Here is a 22066-nt window from a genome sequence, read left to right as displayed (position 1 = left end):
TTAGTAATTTTAAGTGTTTCCTAGGCTAACGTTTAAAGCTAGCTAAGCAAGTGTGAGCTGTGAAATTGGAAGAGACATCTGATAGGCTGCAGAGGATATATTTTATAAAAAATGCATTTGTGAATCTAAGCACGTCAGGAAAGTTCCAAAAATCCACACACAAATGCAGGGATTTGTAACTCGTGTTCTCCGATTTGTAACTTGTGTTCGTCAGGTTGCAAACAAATGTAATGGGGTCATTTATTTGTGAATCACATTACATTTGTGTATCGCGTTACATTTATTTGTGAATCATGAAATACGTTTGTGAATCGTATTACGTTTGTTTGTGAATTATGAAACTAATGTAACTCCCTATAGAATTGCTCCTTCACTATGTATTCACATGGGTTTTTAGGAGTATCATTGTGCATTAGGGTATATCAGTGAGGTGGGGCTATAGACTTAAATAGCCTGTTAATCAAAAAAAAATAAAATCTCACTCCATTTTTTTTTTCATCCCTTCTCTTCTGTCCACGAATAGGCAAATACCCCCCCGCCCCACAAACACACACACTCCCTGCAATGTCAGTACCCAACGCCACCTTCTCGACGTCCCCCACTTCAACCTTGCGCCCCCCTTCAGCCCTAGACTCCCTCTCTGTCTCCTCTCTCCTGTCTGGGGACCTTGATGATGACGTAGGAAGCACAGAAGATGTGGGGCTAGGGGATCTGGAGGTGAACCCATATGACGGACTGCCCTTCTCCTCTCGGTACTACTCTCTGCTGGAGGAGAGGAGGAGCCTGCCCATGTGGAGGATGAAGTACAGCCTGCTGGAACACCTAGAGAGCCACAGCATGGTGGTAGTCAGTGCCCGGAGTGGGACAGGCAAGAGCACACAGGTGAGGGGGAAGGCAAATGACAAAACTTAATGAATGGGGCATTCACACACACAGCAGCGCTGCAACAAATTGCAATACATTTTCAATGAAAATCGGGATTGGCAAGGCGTGTCTAGCTAGAACAAACGCTATATTAGATTACATTTGCAAAACTAGATTTTAAAATGGTTACTATTTACTAGGATGATTAGGCCGACTTCTAATATTATCTTAATAGTAGCTAGCTGTTACCATCACCAACAAATTTAACTAACCGCTGCGCTTTAAATTAAGCTAGATAGAACTAGAAGTACCGTAACGTAAAGTTGTCAACTGTATATGATGCTCTATCTAGCCACTACTTCTAGATAATATTAGCAGTAATCATTAATTAGTAAGAAATCATCATCAAGAGGTAGACGCGAATAGTGCAAATTTGCGTGTTTGCATTGACTTTACATGTAATCTTGACGCGCAGATAATTTGCTTTGCGTTTGGTGTGAACACAGCATTAAGGTTGACGCAATATATAACCATGCAATATCGCAACTTTTTGCGAGATTTCATAGTCATTAGCGACTTTTGGTGAGTTTTTTTCTATATTGTAGAGCACTGCCCCATAGGGGGGTTCTGCTCAAAGTGGTTTACTATGGTGGCCCTGAAGTGCAAAACACACCCACTAATACGAGTACATCAGCCAAATGAAAACACTCCATCCAAATACGAGTCAACTCCCCCCAAATAGGATGTCTTGCTCACCTTCCCCAGAATACAAAGACACGCTCCCCCAAATGGAAACAAAATTACATTAACTCAAAATGGAAAGGGTAGGTACAACACTTTTGTCGCTGATTAGATGCACACTAACAGGAAATAAGAAATTGATCGACAGAAGTACGAAAGATGGACCAGGATCGTTGTTTGGTTATCGATGTTTATGATTAACACGCAATTTATACTTTTGCATAAGTAATTGCTACATGCTTCGATAGCCCAACAACTGTCCTGGTGCACATAACTCTCATTATTGCATTTTGTTCTTCTGTCAATCAATGTTGTTAGTTACTGTTAGTTACTGTGCATCCAATCAGTGATCTGTTTTGAGTTACTGTAATTTATTTTCCCATTTGGGGGAGCGTGTCTTTGTATTGGGGGGGAGGTGAGCAAGTCACAAACAAAGTGAGAGAGATGGAGAGAGATAGACATTCATAGTGAGTGGACATACTTCATATCAGTAGCAAACTGTGACTCTTAAACCATGGCCCTCTGACCCCAATCACTCGTTGAAAAAAACCACGATACAGTGTGCACACAGCATTGCTACATTTCAACTGCTGGAGTTGAAATGCCTCTCAAAAGCTTTGGTTTTCTGCAGAAAATTAACTTCTGGTGTAGATCTTCCTTTGATGATTAACTCCAACAAAATGGCGCATATAACAAATGTGAAACAAATTCCTCCTCACCAGGGCGATTCTAGGATCAGACCTTTAGGGGGGCTCACCCCCTAATGAGAATGTAATTTGTGTTCTTAATCTGCATCATGAAGTTAACTACCTACTTATTCTCCTTTGGTTTTACTAGCAGACTACCAATGTTAAAGGACCATGGTGACACTGGATATTAAACATGTTTAAAGCCCTTTGAACCTGTAATTGTTTGTCATCACAACCATCAACAACCAACAAGAGCAACAAGACTCAATAAGAGTCTTTGTGATCCTGAAACATTGAGTCCAGCCAATCATTCCTAAGTGCCGTTGTACTCCCGGAACAGTGCTTCTTGAGCCTATTCTTGAAGGTGGGGAGACAGTCAGTGTCTCTGATGGAGGTGGGGAGTTGAATCCACCATTGGGGGGCTAGGCAGGAGAAGAGCTTGTGTTGGGACCGGGCGCTCTTGAGCAGTGGGACCACCAGACTGTTGTAGAAGAAAAAGACCGCAAGTGGCGGGTAAGGCTGGAGGAGAGACTTGATGTAGTCGGGTGCAGTCCCGTTCACTGCTTGGAAGGTCAGTACCAGGGTCTTGAATCTGATACAGGGCCGTGATGGGAAGCCAGTGGAGGGAGATGAGGAGCGGGGTAACATGGGAGTGTCTGGGTAGATTGAAGACCAGACGGGCTGCCGTGTTCTGAATCCTCTGGAGAGGGTGGGTGCGCATGCTGGGAGACCGACGAGCAGCGAGTTGTAGTAGTCCGATTTTGAGAGGACAAGTGCATGGACTAGCAGCTGGGTGGAATGCTCATACTGGTGTCTCCTGATCTTCCGGATGTTGTAGAGGGTGAATCTACACGACCGGGAGACCGCAGCAATGTGGGCTGTGAGGGTTCCATGGTCACCCCGAGGTTCCTGGCAGAGGATGAAGGGGTCACCGTCGCAGATCCCAGGGTAATTGAGAGATTGTGGGAGATGGACGGTTTGGACGGGATGATGAGGAGTTCTGTTTTGGCGAGGTTCAGCTGGAGGTGGTGCTCGGTCATCCAGGTGGAGATGTCTGTGAGGCAGACCTCAATCCTAGCTGAGATCCCCGGATCAGTCAGGGGGAACGACAACTACAGCTGCGTGTTGTCAGCGTAGCAGTGGTAGGAGAAGCCACGGGAGGTGATGATTGGTCCAAGCGGGGTGGTGTACAGGGAGAAGAGGAGGGGTCCAAGGACGGAGCCCTGTGGGACACTAGTGGAGAGCTGGCGGGGGCCCGACACTTTGCCTTCCCAGGAGACCTGGTAGGATCTTCCCGACAGGTAGGATGAGATCCACCGGAATGCAGTGCCAGTGATGCCCATCTCAGAAAATCTGGCGTGCAGGATCTAATGGTTAACCGTATCAAATGCTGCAGAAAGGTCCAGCAGAATGATGACGGATGACCTCGAAGCTGCTCTGGCAGACTGGAGGGCAGTGGTGACTGACAGGAGGGCAGTTTCTGTGGAGTGGCCAGTCTTGAAGCCCGATTGGTTGGGGTCAAGCAGGTTGTTCTGAGAGAGAAAGTTTGACAGTTGGTTAGATACAGCGCGTTCAGTTGTTTTAGAAAAGAAGGGTAGCAGTGATACCGGTCTGTAGTTCTGGAGGACGGCTGGGTTAAGGGAGGGTTTTTGAGTAGAGGGCTAACTCTGGCCTGTTTGAAGGCAGAGGGGAAAGTGCCGGAAGTAAAAGAAGAGTTAAGGACATGGAGAAGAAAAGTTATGATGGAGGGAGAGAAGATCAAGGGGACAGGAGGTGGGGCGATGAGAGAGAATTAGGTCAGATATCTCTGCCTCGGACAGGGGAGAGAAAGAGTTTAGCCATTTAGAGTTTAGCCACCCTCATAGAGGGTGAGTGAATAGGAAAGGCGAACGGTTCTGGGAACCGACTGCTAATGTCATCTACTTTTCTCAAAGGAGGAGAAGTCGTCTGCTGACAGGGTGGAGGGGGGGGGTTTGGGAGGTGGGTTAAGAAGGGTGGAGAAGGTAGAGAAAAGTTTGTGAGGGTTTGAGGCAGAGTTCATTTTGTTCAGGAAGTAGTGGGTTTTAGCATTAGTTTTGCGGGCAGAGAAGGATTTGAGGGAGTGATACTTATCAAGGTCCAGACCACCTTTGGACTTGCGCCATCTCCTCTCAGCTGCCTGAAGGATGGAACGTTCTCCACGAACATCATCCGTGAGCCATGGGCAGGAGGGAGAAGCTCGCGCAGGGGACAGACAGTGTCGATTGATGCAGTTAATGTGGATAACAGGGTGTTGGTGGCAGTGTCAGTGGGGTGGGACATGAACTCATTAATGGGAAGGAGGAAGGATGTTACAATGGAGGAGAAATGGGAGGTTGATAGGTAGCGGAGGTTGCGGCGGAAAGTTACGAGGGGAGGGGAGGTAGGAGGAGTTGGAGGGAGAGATACAGATAATTGGATAAAGGAGTGATCAGAGATGTGTAGTGAGGTTACAGAGGTTAAGTCAGTGATAGTTACGTGTCAGGATGAGGTCGAGCTGTTTTCCTTCCTTGTGGGTCGCCAGTGTGTTCAGCAGTGTCAGGTTGAAGGAAGTCAGAAGAGACTAGGAAGTCAATTTAATATGTGGGAAAGAAGCAAACCTGTGTCCACCACCTTTCCCCGGTTGAGCAGGGTGAGTGAGAGAACGAGTGGTTGACGGAGAGAGCAGCTGGAGTTGCAGTGTTCTCTGGGCGGATCCATGTCTTTGTCAGCGCAAGGGCGTGAAGAGAAGCCTGGGATGCAAATGCCGGGATGAAGTCTGCCTTGTTCACAGCAGATTGGCAGTTCCAGAGCCCTATAGAAAGAGAGAGGGCAGGTGGAGAAGATCTGGATAGGTAGCTAACATTAGAAGTGGACCGTATATACTTTGTGACATATCTACGTCTTCGTCTGCGAGTGGTGTAATGAACGGGAATGCTGAAGAAACACATGCTAGCTATGAGTATGTTCGAGATGGATTAGACTACAAATAGGTTGATACTTATCAAAAGAGGTGATCCGCCTCATTGGCCATCCTCGGTGGAGTCCTGCAGGTAGACTCCCTGTCTTTGTTCAACCGAGTCTTCGTGCGCCGAGACTGCCAGATGAGGCTGCCTCTGCAGTGCTAGTCGCCTTACATATGCTAAGGCACAGCTGACGATGGCCCTAGCTAATTATAATGAAAACGTTTTAATGAAGCGTGGCTGCAACTACCCTGAAACACGATCTCTAGCTAGTTACCATAGACCAATCTAGCTGCTAAACTTTAAAGCTCTGCCTGTGGGACTAGTCTAACGTTAGCTAGTTTTTTAGCTTGTGATCGCGTTCCGCACAGCGAGCGGAACTTGTCATAAAGTTAGCGATAACAAAGCCCACCCATTTAGAGGGAATATACAATTGGTCAATTTTACCATCAATGGAAATTTGTCTTTCATTGAATTACTATTATTTGGCCCTAAATTCATAGCTGGACCACCAATCACAGAGCTGCATAGCATTTTCCTCCCAACAACAGAGGCAGCAAAATTCTGATAGGGTGACAAAAGGGTACTTTTTCCCTCAACTCGTCACATTTCAACACAAACTTAATAGGCAGGATTGAAGGGTTTGACCCTCCCGTGAATGCATATGCATGACACGCAAAAGTGCAATTTGCCATTTTCAGTTCCCGCGACAGGCAGTCTGCGCTTTTACCTCAGTGCGGCATGTTTTTACATACCTCGCCATGTTTTTATGCGCACATTGCGCGCACTTCCCTCAGTGTAGAGAAAGGCATGCAGAATTTCCTTCAGCAAGTCTTTAGCAGTGTTGGGAGATTATAGTAATGAATTGCTTTTTGCTGTAACTCAGTAACGCGCGTTACAACGTATTTTACTACTATATTAGGTGTTGTTTTATTTTTTAAGAATACACCAACACCACAAAAATTTCGGCACCAGAGAAAAAGATAATCTGTAAGCAAAAGAGTAATACTATTTCCTTTTGAAATAGAGACTGAAGAGACTGATTCTATATTTGCGAGATGGACTCCCATAATTTTCAGTTAATCAGAGACAAGGATAAGAACATTATAGTCCAATTGATGTGCGACACCAAGGGAACGCTCTACTGGATGTATAATGATCTGCAATAAACTCAATTTAGCATTTTGGAATACTTTTGCAGTTATTTTGGTGAAAGTAACGCAACAGTAGTGTAAAGCAGTGGTTCTCAACCAGGGGTACGCATACCCCTGGGCAGTGGCGCCTTAATGCACGGGCTTACCTGGGCTTAAGCCCGGGGCCTCAACAAATCAGGGGCCTCGTAATAATAATACAAAACAATAATGATGATAAATGTCATTACTCTGCTCTACAGCGCATCTGGTGGTCGATGTGGAGGGAGGCCCCCCCCTACCCCTTATCTAAACAAAATGTAACAAAAACAAGAGACGGTACAATTTTGGGGTGCTTGCTTGCGTTGGTTGCAGATGGGTCCATTTAATATGAAACAAGCTGAACCCCCTTTGAGACAAGCTATTCTAACGTTGTCACCGGCAGTATAGTTTTCAGATGTAATCGCGATTCAAACAGTAGCTACCATCTGCTAACTGAAAATATGCCCAAAACTTTTTGGTCTCAATCAAGAGCCCTGCGTGGAGAAGCCAGCCTAGTTGCTGTTGCTAGCTAAATTACACGGAAGGGATTGTTTGAATGCGCAATAAATGAAAAACGTTTCTTTTGACATACATTTTAGGCTGTGGCATTGAAGATAGCGACGCACCACACAAGCTTGAGTTTAAATACATTATTTAATGTGACATTACTTACTGTACAAGCAAGTCTTGAATTGCTTAAATGTATAGCGTTAATGATGTTAGTACACCATGGCACAATACGATACTTGCTCTGCAGCAATGTCCGTTGTATCCATGCAACGTTGCTAACACCAGCTGACGGTGTGATGTTTGGCACACAAAGTTCCTTTCGTTGACACAAGGCACTTTTTGCCACAAAAAACTGAATTTCAGCCTAAACCGTGCTACGGAACATAAATAAAAATACAAGCAACTCAATTGCTACCAAGACAAAACTTTTGACATTTGCGATTAGCAGGAGGGGGGCCTCAAAAAATGAACAAAAAGTCCATAGCCCAGGGGCCTCAAGTGATATTAAGACGCCCCTGCCCCTGGGGGTACGTGAAGGCAGTCCAGGGGGTACGTGAGATTTTTTAAGATTAGCATCCATTAGCATCCATTCAAAAATCCTTTAAAAATATTATACAGCTCTTCAGAATGTTCCAAAAAGTTCTGTTGATTTGTATGGGCCATATGTAGATTAAATGTCTGCATTCGCAGGTCTGTAATTTCTTGATATTCATCGCTTCGAAAAGTTTATGACCGCTGTCATTGGCAACGGGTTTTGTGCTTCTAATTCACATCTTTCATATCATTCTGCAAGTAGTCCGGTCATTTAACGTAACGGAAAGTCATTGAAACTTTAAGTCAGAAGGTGGGTTGCTACGCACAAAGTTTTACCAATTGAAAAACGGCTTCGTTTATTTCACACAAAGCTCAAAAAATATGTTGCGCTCAAATAAAGGCCAAAAAAATGGGATTACGTGCTTCGCGTGCTCGCATTAACTATTGATCTTCCAAACTAGCATCACATTTAACTCAGAGTGTGCATGCATTAGCAGGGCAGGGCAGCTGTGGTGGCGTATACGGGGGCCGGTTCTGGTGGGCGGGTCTGGTTCAAAGTCCAGGGCCTATTTTTACTCGCATATATATGTAAACCAACTCTGTGGATGCGGGGGTCGCGAGTCACTGGCACCATTATTTTAGGGGTCGTGATGTTAACATTAATTTACTAAAGGTTTTCTGGTCAAATTTGAATAGCTCTTGGCTAGTAGTGTGCATTGAATATGTGATGTAATGTTGAATGAACACTACATTTTGTATTGCTTTAGGGAAGCTGAGGTGCAAAGAGAGAGAAAATAAGATGGCAATTTGTTGTTTCATTGTCTTCTGCAGGAGCAAATAAATCTAAAAACCCACCCATGAGTTGTGCCTGTTTATGCCCTGAACACATCAGTTACAATGGCATAGTGCTGGGTATTACATCTTTTTGTCAATCAAAAATGCTCTGCGCTGGTTAGGGGGTACTTGGCTGAGAAAAAAAAATCACAAGGGGTACATCACTGAAAAAAAGTTGAGAACCACTAGTGTAAAGCATTACAATTCAGAAACAGTAATATTGTAATATAACTAACTAGAGAGGGTACAATTTCTGGGGAAATTGTAGGGTGTGCTTGCTTACTTGCGTTGGTTGCAGGGGTCCGTATTTAAATTACATTTCTGTATATTTTATATTAAAATGCATAGCTTACTTACTATTTATAAAGATTACATAGATTTAAAAGCATATTTTTTTTCTGCTCATTTACAACTCAAAATACTAAGAGTGAAGAGTAGAATAAAATAGTTGTCTTCTCATTTCCCCTGCCAGAGGGAATGGTGATCAGAAACCTCATAGTTGAATCAAAACGAATACATTTGGCAGACCGGTGTTCAAATAGTATCATCTGCTAACTGAAAATATGCCCCCAAAAACGTAAATAAGCTTGACATTTATTTAGGGGAAAATCACTCATTCATAAGAATGTCAGTGGTAGCGATCATTGTCAGTAACAAGGCAAAATGCGATATAGCCCTGCTGTGTGGAGAAGCTGCCCCGGTAAATTGTAGGCTACAACTACTACTACTAGACTGTCTTGGTAGTGATTGCGTTGGTTGAATTCGATTTAACGTTACTTCCGTTGTACGGTCTAGGCTGAAATGAATTATTTTCATGAACAGATTGAAGTTTAGGCAGTGGCAATGGAGTTCAGGTTTGTAGTCACTAACATGTGCCGCCGTTTGACTTCCTCCGTAGGCTACTGTAAACAGTTGTGATGTTTTTTTTAGCTACTAGACTACTGTAGGCTACAGTACAGCGTTGCAGTGAGCTACACTGGTTTGAAACCACAGGTAATTTTAATTTCACCAACAAATCGTTTACTTGTAATCTAATGTCAAAATAAATCCTACAACAAAAATGTATTTGTGAGGAATGTTTATTTTAACGATTGAAAACAAATGCATCATAGACCGTAGTATGTGTTGCCCGAGCAACAGAGGCTAATGTCATGATGCTAATGCTTCAGTGAAATAGTAGACTACTGTTTTGGAGAGTAGATTTGTAACTACTTCCTTATATCAGCTTATATTGTACATTACACTTCACAATTGTGTTTCATATCACAAAGTAAAATGGGTAAATAGTTACCACCCTGGCCTCTTTGCTTGTGGCGTTTCTGCAGCTCCCTTGCAGTAAAGCAGTTAGCCGAGCTATCTCCCAGAAGAACGAGCTGCTAAACAAATGTTCTGCTAGAGGTAGTCACGCGATATTTCGTGACGTTAGTGACGTCAGTAGCGTCAGTGACTGTGGCTAGCAAGTTAGCCACCGTTAGCTTCACTTTTGCCACAAAAACGTAATAAAAACCTAAACCGTGCAACGGAACATAAATCCCAATAAATCCGACGCAATCGCGACTAAGACGAACCTTTTGACATCGACATTGTCTATGTAGTCCAAATATTGACTGAGCCTTAGGGTCGCGAAAATAAACAATAAATAATAATAAATATATATGTGAGATAACAATGGTTTGTGCTCGCCGAAGTCAAGCACACCCCAATTACTCTGAAATGACAGTAACTAGTAATCATTTTGAAAGTAACTTTCCCAACACAGTTCTTTAGCACATGAGAAGAGGGGGCAGAGCATCATCCAGTCTACAAACAGATGCATACAGTATATATGCTCTCTTACACTACTCATGGTCAGCACAGGACAGAAAGACAACAAATATAATCCTTAACATCCTTCCTCTTTATTGCACTTACATTCCTTCAGTAACCCCTCTCCTTTCCGTCCCTCTGTCTCCCTCACCTATCCCTCTTTCCCCAGGTACCCCAGTGGTGTGTGGAATACGCCCTCTCACATGGATTTTCCCAAGGTTTGGTGTGCTGTTCCCAGCCACATTCCGTAGCAGCTGCGAGCTTGGCTCTTAGGGTGGCTGACGAGATGGACCTGAGTCTAGGCCTGGAGGTGGGCTACAGGGTCCCCCACGACAATGGTTGCACACCAGATACGCTGCTCAGGTAAGGAGGGGAAGATAATCACACGCACACAAATGTACATGTAGAGAATACGTGTCAAACTCAAGGCCCGCGGGACACATCCGGCCTGACGTACATTTATATTAGGTCCGCAAGATCATTTTATACATCTTTTTTTTTTGGCACGGCGATATGAAGCACCAATAACACACAAACTTCAAATCCCGCAATGCAGCACAACTGCCTTATGATGCGCGCTGGGCACGCTCACATCAACTGTGGAAGTCACTATCACATCAAACCCAGGATACGTCCTAAATTTGGGCTATTCCCCGAATGTTTACAATGTCTGGCTCTGTGCCTGATTAACACATTGGATTGATAAGCAGTCTTGAAAATTGTATCAATATAACAAACAATACGATCCCTTTCCGTAATCATGATACCCCCCCCCAAAAAAACACTTCTCCCCCATTCAAAGCAGGCTGCAAATGGCCCTGGATGGAAAGCAGTTTCAAGAAAGTTGGGAAAGCGAATACATGTTTTCAAGGAGAACATTTTTAATGTATTTTGTGTTATGAGGCAATGTCGGTCGTTAAAGAGTACAATCTACATCTGCATTTTGACACCAAACACGGAGATAAATATGCCAAATTTGTGCCTGCAAGAAAAACAGCAGATTGTCCAAGAACTAAAAAGGCGGACTGCATCGCAGCAGAATGTTTACAACAGGTACAGCTAAAAACAATGTTTTTACATCGTAAACATCGTTACATCGTAGGTACAACTGGCCCTTTGAGGGCAACCATAATACTGATGTGGCCCTCGGTGAAAATGAGTTTGTCACCCCTGATCTAGAGGAACATACTGTAAACACACACACACACACACAGGCATGCACATACAGTACAGCAGCACATCCTATAAAGACATGTCCCCATCCCCCCACACATATTACAAGTAATCTCAACTCCCATTTGACAGGGATTTCCACCTTTACCCCTCAAGCATGAAATAAAATACTGATTTTTATATGTCCTTGTGTGTATCAGTACAATGGTGCTTTGTGTACGGTGTGTTGGGGAAAAGAGTCTAAATGAAAAGAAAAACATACAGCGATGTATTTTTCTATATCCTTCTTTATCTATCCATCCCTCGGTTTCTCCTTTAGATTTGTCAGTGACTCCCTACTGTTAGAAGAAATTATGTCGGACCCGCTACTGCACCACTATGGTATCCTGATCCTTGATGAGCTCCAGGAGCGTACCGTGCCCACTGACGTCCTCCTTGGCCTCCTCCTCGACCTTTGCCGCCAGCGCCACAACCTCCGCGTGGTCCTACTCACTGTCCCATCTCTTGCCCCGCGCCTAGTCACCTTCCTTGGCCCCAAGGTTCCACTCCTCACTCTGGACACACTTCTCACACATCAACCTGCCAGGGGTCAGGAGGAAAGTATGGTTGAGGATACCCTGCCATTGGCTGCTGTGGAAACGGTGTACCGGGAGCTCCCCATGGGGCGCGAGCCCGCTGTAGCAGCATGTCACATGGTATTGGACCTACATCGCCGAGGGGAGGACGGAAATGTGATGGTGTTCCTGTCTAGTGGCCAGGTAAAAATACATACTTAAGTAAACGGCATAGAGATTTACATTTATATTCATTCAGCAGACACTTTTATCTAAAGCAACATATAAATTCATATTGTAAATGCACCAGATTGTCAAGGGCTAGAGGTAAAGCACAGTATTACAGTGATTATTGTCAATGAGTAGTCTGTGTTGCAATACATAGAACAACAACATAGTGTCTCAAATACATCACAGAAAGGTGAATTTCGCAGACACCACAAGTACATGAGTAATGTACAGATAAGTGCTGCATACAGTACTCTGATAAAGTAATCAGTCCAGGTAGAATCTAAAGAGATGTGCTTTCAGACCTTGTGGAAAGGAGGGCAGTGACAGAGGTGCTTTGCCGAACGAGGAGTTCATTCCACCACTGGGGAGTAAGGATGGTGATGCTAAATGACAAGATATTACATGATCAGAATCGGGGGCGAATGTAGGTTCCCATTTTTGGAGGGGCTAAGCCCCTAGATAAAACCTATTATTTTTCCTGTGACCCAGCAAAACTAGGAAATTTTTGAAAATATCCTTTGAAATAGTTTCCTCTAGTGGGTTTAGGAAGATAAATTAACAAATTTAGATTTAAAATATGAATGTATATAATTTTTTTGGGGGGGAGCTAATGAAACTTTTGGGGGGCCCCCCCAAAATAGGGCTAGATACGCCCATGATCAGAATTAACTATAGACGCGATATTGTAAGTTGGAGCAGGCTAGGCTGCACCATTCTCTGAGTTGAGATAAACTAATCTCTGAATAACAATCTATAGTCTACTAAATGTCTGCAGCTGTTAATTAAAATGCATTTCAACAGCCTTCTCTCAGGTGACAATGTAGCAAATATGAACAACCAGCTCTGTTTTAATGTGATAATTTAGAAATCTACCTGTGTGTCTATATCCTGAATGCATGCAGTGAATTGTCATGCAGTGAATTCTCAAATCCCCTAATATTATCCCCCTAGTATTTTTTGGTGTAATTTAAAATGCCTTTGTTGTTGTGGTTTATTGTCATCTGTGCTCTGGGGACAGAGAAACAGGTCAGTAACCTGACACAGACTTGCAGCAGTGTGTCAGGTGTCTGGGGTAGCAGATTGAGAGAACACATGCACATACACCCATAGATGTTAACGTGTGCACATGCAAATACACCATGCTCCAAGTCAATTTATCTCCTTATGTTTAAACCTTTCTCTGCTGTATGCACCAAGTACCCCTCATTGCAATGTACAATGACAGGCTCAATGTGGGTGAGGCTCAATGTTTTGATTGACCAATGACACTTGACTTTAGGCAGAAGTAACGTTCTCAAACGTCAATACGGCATGACTTTTCACGAGCCTACCGTCATCCATCTCAGTAACTTTGTTGTTTCATGACTTTATGATCCTGGTTTTTAAGATTCATAAGTTTTCATGTGTTTTAAGGAGCAACAGTTAGCTATAATTAGCTTTTAGTATATTCCGAGTTTCGTTGCTATAGGTGACGAGTTGCCACATGTTATAGTCATGTTGAATGCAGTAATCAATACAGCAATAACTAGCCTATGACTAGGCTACTGTGTGGTTAGGAAATCTAATATGTCCAGAAAGAAAAGAATCAGAAAGGATGTAAAAATAGCCAGCAAGTTCGGCCAATAGACTTATTGGCATTGTCTTGCAACTATGCAACAGAATACTTATTTCTTATATATATATATATATATATTTATTTATTTATTTTTTCTTTTCTTATTATATATTATTTACTAAAATTCATATTCCACACACCCACCATTAGCCTACATTTAAAATGTCATTGAATATAGTTCAGTATTCCATAACTGAGCCAGAGCAAAGTAGGCTAGTTTTTATGCATGTTTGTAATGTAATGTTTGGAGCGGAATGTCTTCTTCTTTTAATGGCAGATTGCAATGGAGCACACTGTCTCATTTGAGAATGTTACTTCTGCCTCAAGTCATGTGTCATTAGTCAATCAAAACTTTGAGCCTCGCCAACATTGAGGCAGCTCATTGGTCAATCAAAACGTTGAGCCTCGCCCACATTGAGGCCTCGGCCTGAATTGCACATTGCAATGAGGGGCTTCTTGTATGCACCTATAACATAACACACAAACATTCCCACTGTGTCAGTAGTACTGCCACACCCTACCTCCTTGTCTCCGTCCAGACTTCTGTGTTGTCCTCTAGATCAGTGGTTCTCAAGCCTGTCCTCAGGGACCCCCTGTCCTGCATGTTTTAGATTTTTCCCTCCTCCAACACACCTGATTCAAATAAAAAGGTCGTTATCTAGCTCTGTAGAAGCCTGGTAATGAACATGCATTTGAATCAGGTGTGTTGGAGCAGGGAAACATCTAAAACAAGCAGGACAGGGGGGTCCCTGAGGACAGGGTTGAGAACCACTGCTCTAGATTATACTCCAGCCAACACTAGGCCTGACTCAAGGAGAGGTGACTGTGCTGCATGGCCTCAGGGAAACATGGTAAAAAAAAAAAACAACATAACATCTCCAACAGCAAACAAGCACACAGAGTGTACCCACTGTCATGGGTTGCCATTCTTGGACTCATAATGGAGGAGATGGAAAATGAAAGAGAAAAGAGTTGTGAGAGGAAGGGTGGATAGTACCCTGGCTCTGCCCTCCTATGTACTTCCGCTCAATTTGGATTCTGCTGCTGTACTAGGTCTGGCCATTTGGTACGTAAATCAGATTTTTCAGATTGTACAGATTCTACCGGCGAATCAGCGAACAGAGGGAAAGGCTGATAACGATGACGTTGATGTTGTGCTGTAGTTTGTGTTGTAGTTCCGTAATGGCGGTAGAGAAAGATGCAAGCGAAGCCATTCGGTCCGTTGTAGCAACTCTGCTGGATATCTATAAACTAAAGCCGGAGCAAGAACAAGTTTTGCTGAGTTTTGTTGGTGGCCCCAGGGTTCGGGAACAGTTTGATTTTACAGCTACGGCAGCTAGCTCTGTTACAGTAGTGGTGAAGGAATTGACTAAGACAAACACTAGTGATTGGTTATGGCAGATCAGAGTGGCTCTGGGCAGATCCAATAGTTTTAAACTTCCAACAGAGTACCCGCCTACAAGGAAGTCAACGCTTGTCAATGGAGTGAGGCCAGACTGTACAAATGAAATGTACGAGAGTCTGGGTAGGACCAGGCTAGGTGGATAGTAATTCAGGGAGCAATTAAAGAGCAGGAAGAAGGAATGTGTTCAAATATGAGAGATGCCCAGGCAAAGGAAGAGTCAGAGAAGGGTTATTAAAAATATTGTAAAAGGTTTGTAATAGAGACAGTGAAGAGGAGAGTGGTGTAAATATTTCAGCTAGAGAAGGTAATAGATAGCAGAAAACATCTAAATATTGGTTGTTAAACTGACACAGATGTCTCTTTCTTAAGGTAAAGGCATAGTGTTGGGCAGCGTGGGTCAAAGATGAAAGCCTCAGTGCTATCTCTTTAGATTCCAATCCCTTTAACTTATCGCCATAACCACTACCCCTCAGCTCCCTGAGAGAAGATAATAACATTTACATTTAGTAATTTTACATTTACATTTAGTCATTTTTACAATTATAGAGTGCTGTGAAGAAAACCAGTGAAATAAAGGTAGTGTTTACGTGATTGTAATTCCGCTTATTATTTGCTCTTATTTATTTTAGGACAACTCTTGCTAAATCATATTTTAGGTGTGCAATAAAAGAGGCAAGCTCCTGTAGCTATAACATCTCATGAAATAATGCCCCCCTGTCTCCTCAAACCTTCTTTGGCCATTCAGCATTATGAAATAAGAAGTTTAAGATTATTGGAAATCCTGTTGCCACAACAGACATGTACTGGATATACATCAGTAAAGTTTCCACTTTTGACATACACTTTCTTTCTTGCCCCATATCCCCACTGTCTTTCTTCCAGGAGATTGAGGAATGTGTCTTTCTACTAGAGAAAGAGTCTGTGGCTTTCAGTCCTCAGCTGGGTCCTCTTCGAGTCCTCCCCCTTCATGTTGGCCTAGGCCGGGCCACCCAGCGCATCTACGAGCCCGAACCTGAAGCCTCTGTGCTGGGGAAGACGGAAAGCTCAGAAAACCAGGAGGATCTGGAAGCACCAGGGTCAGAGCCACTGGTTAAACGCAAAGTCATACTCACAGACACATTAGGGGAAGCTTCCTTCTCTCAGCCTGGAATACGATACGTCATTGACACAGGCCTTCAACTGAAAACAGTGAGTAACTCAGTAAGATTGAATGACATGTAGCTTCATGAAATCATTTCATGTTTTTATTTGCGTACTAAAAGCAATATGGTGGTTAATATGGTATGTAGTTTTGACATTGGTAGAGATAAAGAAGTCAATTGACGAACCATTCTTTGATGATGTCATCCCATTCTTGTCTCATAGGTTTATAAACCACAAATCAGAGCAGACTCCCAGGTCTTACGGCCAATCAGCAAGCACCAGGCAGACATGCGCACTCAGAGGATCAACAGTCACTTACCAGGTAGATTCAGTTCAAAGTCCTAATAGGATGCTTGTTTTCCCTGCTTAAGGTATGGAACATACACTGATGAGCCAAAACATTATAACCACTCACAGATTAAGCGAATAAGGTTGATAATCTACAAACAAGGTCTGGGTAGATGTGATGGTAAGTAAGGAATCAGTTCTCTTAGTTAACTTGTTGCACATAGGAGAAATGGGCTGGAAAAAAGACATGAGCGACTTTGAAAAGGGCCAAATTGTTATGGCCAGAAGACTGGGGCAGAGAATCTCTGAAACGGCAAGGCTTGTGGTGTGCTCTTGGTCAGCAGTGGTGAGTGCCTATTAGGGCTTGGCGATATATATGTATATAAAAATATATATATATCTCGATGTCCAAAAAATTACAATATTCGATATATATCTCGGCGTGTTTGCATTTGCATTCAAATAATAAATAAAAACATAATTTTATTTTGCCTCCATTAGAAAACAACAAAAACAATTTAGTTAGAACAGCTATTGTTACAAAGTACAAAATGTGTAGTGCACATTTTTAGCACTTGCCATAACATGGTACAAGATGGACCTCACATGGAACAATTCCTGGAGAAGTCCTTATGTGACAGGACAAAAAGTGAGCAAAAGAGAGTGTGTGTGCAAAATGTTCAGTTTGTGAGTGTTTGTTTGTGTCTGTGTGTGTATGTGAACACAGAGTAGCCAGACGGTGATCTTAAAACAGAAGCAACACAAGGACCAAAAAATAATAATAATCTTTTTTTATATTCGATATTCACAATATTTTCACATTATACATCGTTGTCAAAATTATTGCAATATTATCTCTAATATTCAATATATCGCCCAGCCCTAGTACCTATTGACATTGGTCCGAGGAGGGACAAACCGGCGACAGAGTGTTGAGTGCCCAAGGCTCATCAATACATGAAGGCAACAAAGGCTATACCATCTGAACCAACATAAGGTCTACTTTGGCTCAATTCACATAAAATGTTAATGATAGTTGATATAACAATGATAATGGTGAAACGGGAAGAATTTGTCACACACATTGCATTGCACCCTGCTTTTTAAGGGGCTGCTTAGCTGCAGCCCGGTCAGAGTGCCCTTGATGAATAAGGTGATGCGTCCTGTTCTCTTTTACATCACTTGGATGGATGTACAGTACTAGTGCACTGTTTACCTGGGGAAGTGATGGCACCAGGATGCATTGTGGAATGATGACAAGCCGGTGGAGGGAGTATGATGCCATCTTGGATATGACGCTGTAGGGGTCAATATATATGCCAAACACCCAAAACAAATTCCCCTATGGTTTAAAGGACGAGGGTAAACTGAGCAGTATATTAACATTAACCAAATAATGGCAATACCAATAGCCGTTATTTGACTATGGGTTAAATTAGAGCAAGAATGGTCAAAGTAAGGATAAAATTACGTATATTTAATAACTTTGCAAATGAATGAAATCAATTACAAGGCAAACATGCAAACAAAGTAAGGGTTTTAAATCTGACCGACTCTACCTTGATTATTGTAAATCAGAGAGAGAGAGAAACAGGTGAGCAAGGAGAATGAGACGGACAAGCCAGAACTGAGGAGAAACCCTCAGGAGATGAAGAATCCAAAGAACAATGCTTCACAATTCTCTTCATACACAAGAACAACCAATCAGACCACATCTTGACCCTTACTTATCAACATATGGCAGCAGATCACAGCCTCGGACAGTCGTGCGCACTATTTTGTCTTGTTTTGTTCGTAAATAGACCCTTAAATTGACCCTTACTTATCAACATATGACTAGCAATGTGACAGTAAGTTATACAATGAGGTGTGAGACCCATCAAGCAGAGACTCTGTCCAGCAACTCCAGATTTTAACATATAATGTTGGTTGATACCAGACCCAGTGTTTTCTTATCCCCATGGGGGGGAGAAGGGCCAAACAAATGTCCCACGTTCCTCAACATCTCCTTACTCCAGAGAAACTCTGGATCAAACAAAATGATCTATCCAAAACTGAACTTTATAGATGTATAAAACATTTCTCAAAGACCACTGTTCACGAACACTTCAGGGACTAAATAGAATGAAAAGGCTAATCTGGGACATTGCATTGTGATGAATTTGTCTTTGTTTGACTTGGTAAACCGTGAATAAATCTTTCAGGCTGTTTTCGGAAGATGCGATCTGCACCAACAAGTGAACACAACTTGAACCATAATTGGGCCAGGTACAGTGTAATGTAGTCAGTACAAAAATACTGGGTGATGAAACACACAGTCAAGAAACCAGGATCCTGGAATTTGATGGAGTGCGAAAATTGTTTTATTTTAATTTCTTCACTGCGGTGAAATAACCTGTGCGCGCCACTTATTATGATTAACACAAAACACACCTCTCCTAAAGCATGAAAATGTCTACAATCTTTGAAACTGAATATATGGGCTAAAGCAGCGGTTCCCAAACTCAAGAATGCCGCGGACCGATATGAAATCTGAAAATCTTCTGCGGCCCACCCAAACCTTTAATCACAACTCTGATCAACACATAAAATAGGGATGATTAAGTTATCTTAAGAATGTAACCGATTAAAAATATATTAACCGACAATGTATGTTTTGTATAGCATTTTCTCCGGAGCTCATATTAACTTTTATACTACAAGAGGGCGCCCCATTTTCAGTTTTTTGTTTGGCGGCGCCTTTTGTTGAATAAGGGTAGGCAAACAAGAGCAGCCGTTTTGAGCAAGAGCCTTATTGTTTTATTAATCTGTTCGTTTAAATTGTTTGCTTCACCAATTAATGTTTCACATAACTAATGTGCCGCTAGATTTGTTCAAATAATACTTAGACTGAAAAAGACGTGCGTTTTGTATCTTATTAATCATCAATCGATAATTGATTGCTAGTGTGCTCGGTTATGGAAAACGGAATTGGTTCAAAGTTAAGTACACAAAATTTGCAACCCTAATGTTACAACCAGGTCTAGGGTCTAGCCTCTACAGGAAAAAGCGAGACCACTACCCAACTTTGCGCTTGGTTTTTGTATTTATTTGGGTCTGGGAGAACAGTTTCAGGAGCCGACAAGGCCAAAAAAAAAAAAACACCTCTACCTTCTAAGGAACCTAAATAACCTAAGCAAACACAAAATAAAATCGAACTCCCTACTTCCCTGCACAATATATACAAGTGTTACAAATAGTTTTAATGTACAACTATATACACAGCAATCAAATCCAAAAGGGTAAGGAACGAATCAAGACCGGAATAGCAAAATTGTCAAACACACAACCGTACACACAAGTAACACGAGACAAAGCGAGAGCAATGGTCTGCCGAGTTGAGTGTCGGCAACGGCTAAATAGGTTGTGGAGTGTGGTCTTGATCCAATGGTGTGTGGAAAGCAGGGCATCTAATTATTTTCCATGGAAATGGAGGTTCAGGGAGACGAGAGTGACACACCTACACACACACACACACACACACACACACACACAGCAGATAAGAAACAAACACAGAAAACACAATTACGTCCAGGGTCGTAACACCTAATATAAACAGAACAATTCAACGTGAACGTGGGTCCACAGCAATGCAGTGCAAATTAATAATCCACATAACAATTTATAAAGAAACAAACAAAGAAATGAAGTGCCAATAGTGAATTGCGTCACCTACAACTTAACTAATGAGAAGGGTGATGTTGCTGCATAGCAGCTGTCAAAGTCTTGATGTCTGGCTGAATGGACGTCAGTGGAGATCAGGCTCAATATTTAGTTAATTCCTGCAGTTTATCTTTAAAGCCACAAGTGTTGAAAATCCATTTTCACACTGATAAGTGGTAGCAAAAGGCATCAGAAACATCATTGCCTTGTTAGACAGATCAGTGTATTCTGAGTAAACATGCATCCAGAAATGTGCTAAGTGCTTCTGTTTGAAGATCAGTTTCAAAGCGGTATCACAAGATATCTCTACAAGGCTGTCCTGGGGCCTGTACTACGAATCAAGATCAACATGCTCTGGATTACTTTCAGTTACCCGGCTACGCGAAGCCTAACAATTGCAGTCACGATAAGCGGTACTACGACGGCGGTTATCAACTCTCTAACTCAACCCAGATCTTTCCAATCTAGAGACGTGCGCGTTCACATAAAGGGGCGGTGTTTGAACCGTATGTCCAATCGCAAACATGGACGAAACAAGAGCCGCATATTTCACGGAGGAGGAGCAGACAATCTTACAAACTTTGTCTACTCCTCCTGCGTAAAATATTGTAATACAAGCATATCAGGAATACAGACATAATACAGGCAAATTTCAACAAAGTCGCTGCTGCCAAGCTGGAAAAAAAATAGCATAGCTGTAAATGCGTAAGCTACATGACTTATTGAAGATGTGACCATAATTACAGGGGTGCATTCCACAACGTTAAACTTTTGTTGCTGTATTATTTTAGTTGCAACCCTGCAGTGGCAAACGATCGTGGGAGCAAATGCTAAATAAATATAAAACCATAATTCAAAACGGTAAGTAGCAGTAGGCAACACTTGCACATATTTTAAGGCCAACAAGTACAAGGCTGAATTGCCTGAATTAGTCCCTTTTGTAGGATATTGTATAGATACAAAAGGCCTATAGAACAATGAAATTGCCTGCAGCCAACAGGAAGAAAAATTAGGCAACTGGTGGCAGCAGGTTGGAAGCCCAGGCATATGTATGTTTCAAGTAATCTATGTGACCATGTTCATTCAACAATTATTTATGAATATTGTAGGAGTGAAATGTATTACTGTTCTCTGCAGTGACAGGAAATACAGTGGTGTTGCTGCCACCACCCACTGTCGTCCCACTGTGCCATACAGAGGTAACAGTGAAACTAATAGTCATACGCCAGTATGTATGCCATATGTGGTTGCTGAATATGGATGAAATATACCATTTACTTTTTCAAGTGGAGGTCCTAGATGATCAGGAAACTGTGTCTGCCTGCTCATTTTGGGGGTACACCTTTGAGTTTTATTTACCACTTGCAACACAGATGGTGAGAGTGTGTGAACGTGTGACTGTGATTGAAGTGTCTGTAATGACTTACTAATTGTGGTGATCTCAACATAAGACACAAGTCCTTAAAGTGCTCATTTCAAATATGACTCAATTGATTACATTTCTGTGGTGTTGAACTCAGCAGGAAGAGGAACTTCTTCCTCCCCCTGAGCCTAGGGCCTCCACTTCAAGACAAAGACACAAGGTATAAGCAAAAAACCACAGTAGTCAAATGGACACCTTCAACTTTCTCCAAGTGTGCCTTGCAAAGGGACAATGTTCTTCATTTGTTTCAGGTTGGAGCAGACAGTGTGAGGGCCCTGTATAAAAGAACCCTGGAGCTCTATTATAAGGTTTTTAATTAAAAAAACAAGGCTGGAGACAGAAAAACTGGAATATGAGAAGAGATCGTACATGACTGAACGACACTAAACTTAGTTACACTGACATATTTTTCCTGTTCCTAG

General features: G+C 42.4%; 1 protein-coding gene across 2 annotated transcripts in view; it reads left to right on the top strand.

Annotated features, from left to right (window-relative positions):
• Positions 1-22066, top strand: part of dqx1 (DEAQ box RNA-dependent ATPase 1) — a 49156-nt gene that overhangs the window by 8846 nt on the left and 18244 nt on the right. Inside the window, exons 2-6 of one of the 2 annotated variants that reach the window (XM_084686681.1) lie at positions 524-882; positions 10280-10473; positions 11603-12041; positions 15971-16276; positions 16454-16553. In XM_084686681.1, the coding sequence (XP_084542807.1) occupies positions 565-882; positions 10280-10473; positions 11603-12041; positions 15971-16276; positions 16454-16553 (1357 nt within the window). In that variant the 5' untranslated portion in view covers positions 524-564. The remainder of the gene's footprint in view (positions 1-523; positions 883-10279; positions 10474-11602; positions 12042-15970; positions 16277-16453; positions 16554-22066) is intronic. The other variant, XM_084686682.1, reaches the window with a different exon arrangement.

The sequence above is a fragment of the Hypomesus nipponensis genome, chromosome 22 (assembly GCF_054491055.1).
Source record: "Hypomesus nipponensis isolate SF chromosome 22, ASM5449105v1, whole genome shotgun sequence".
NCBI classification, from domain to species: domain Eukaryota; kingdom Metazoa; phylum Chordata; class Actinopteri; order Osmeriformes; family Osmeridae; genus Hypomesus; species Hypomesus nipponensis.
Note: the sequence above shows the minus strand (reverse complement) of the source record. Positions and strands in the feature narration are given on the sequence as shown.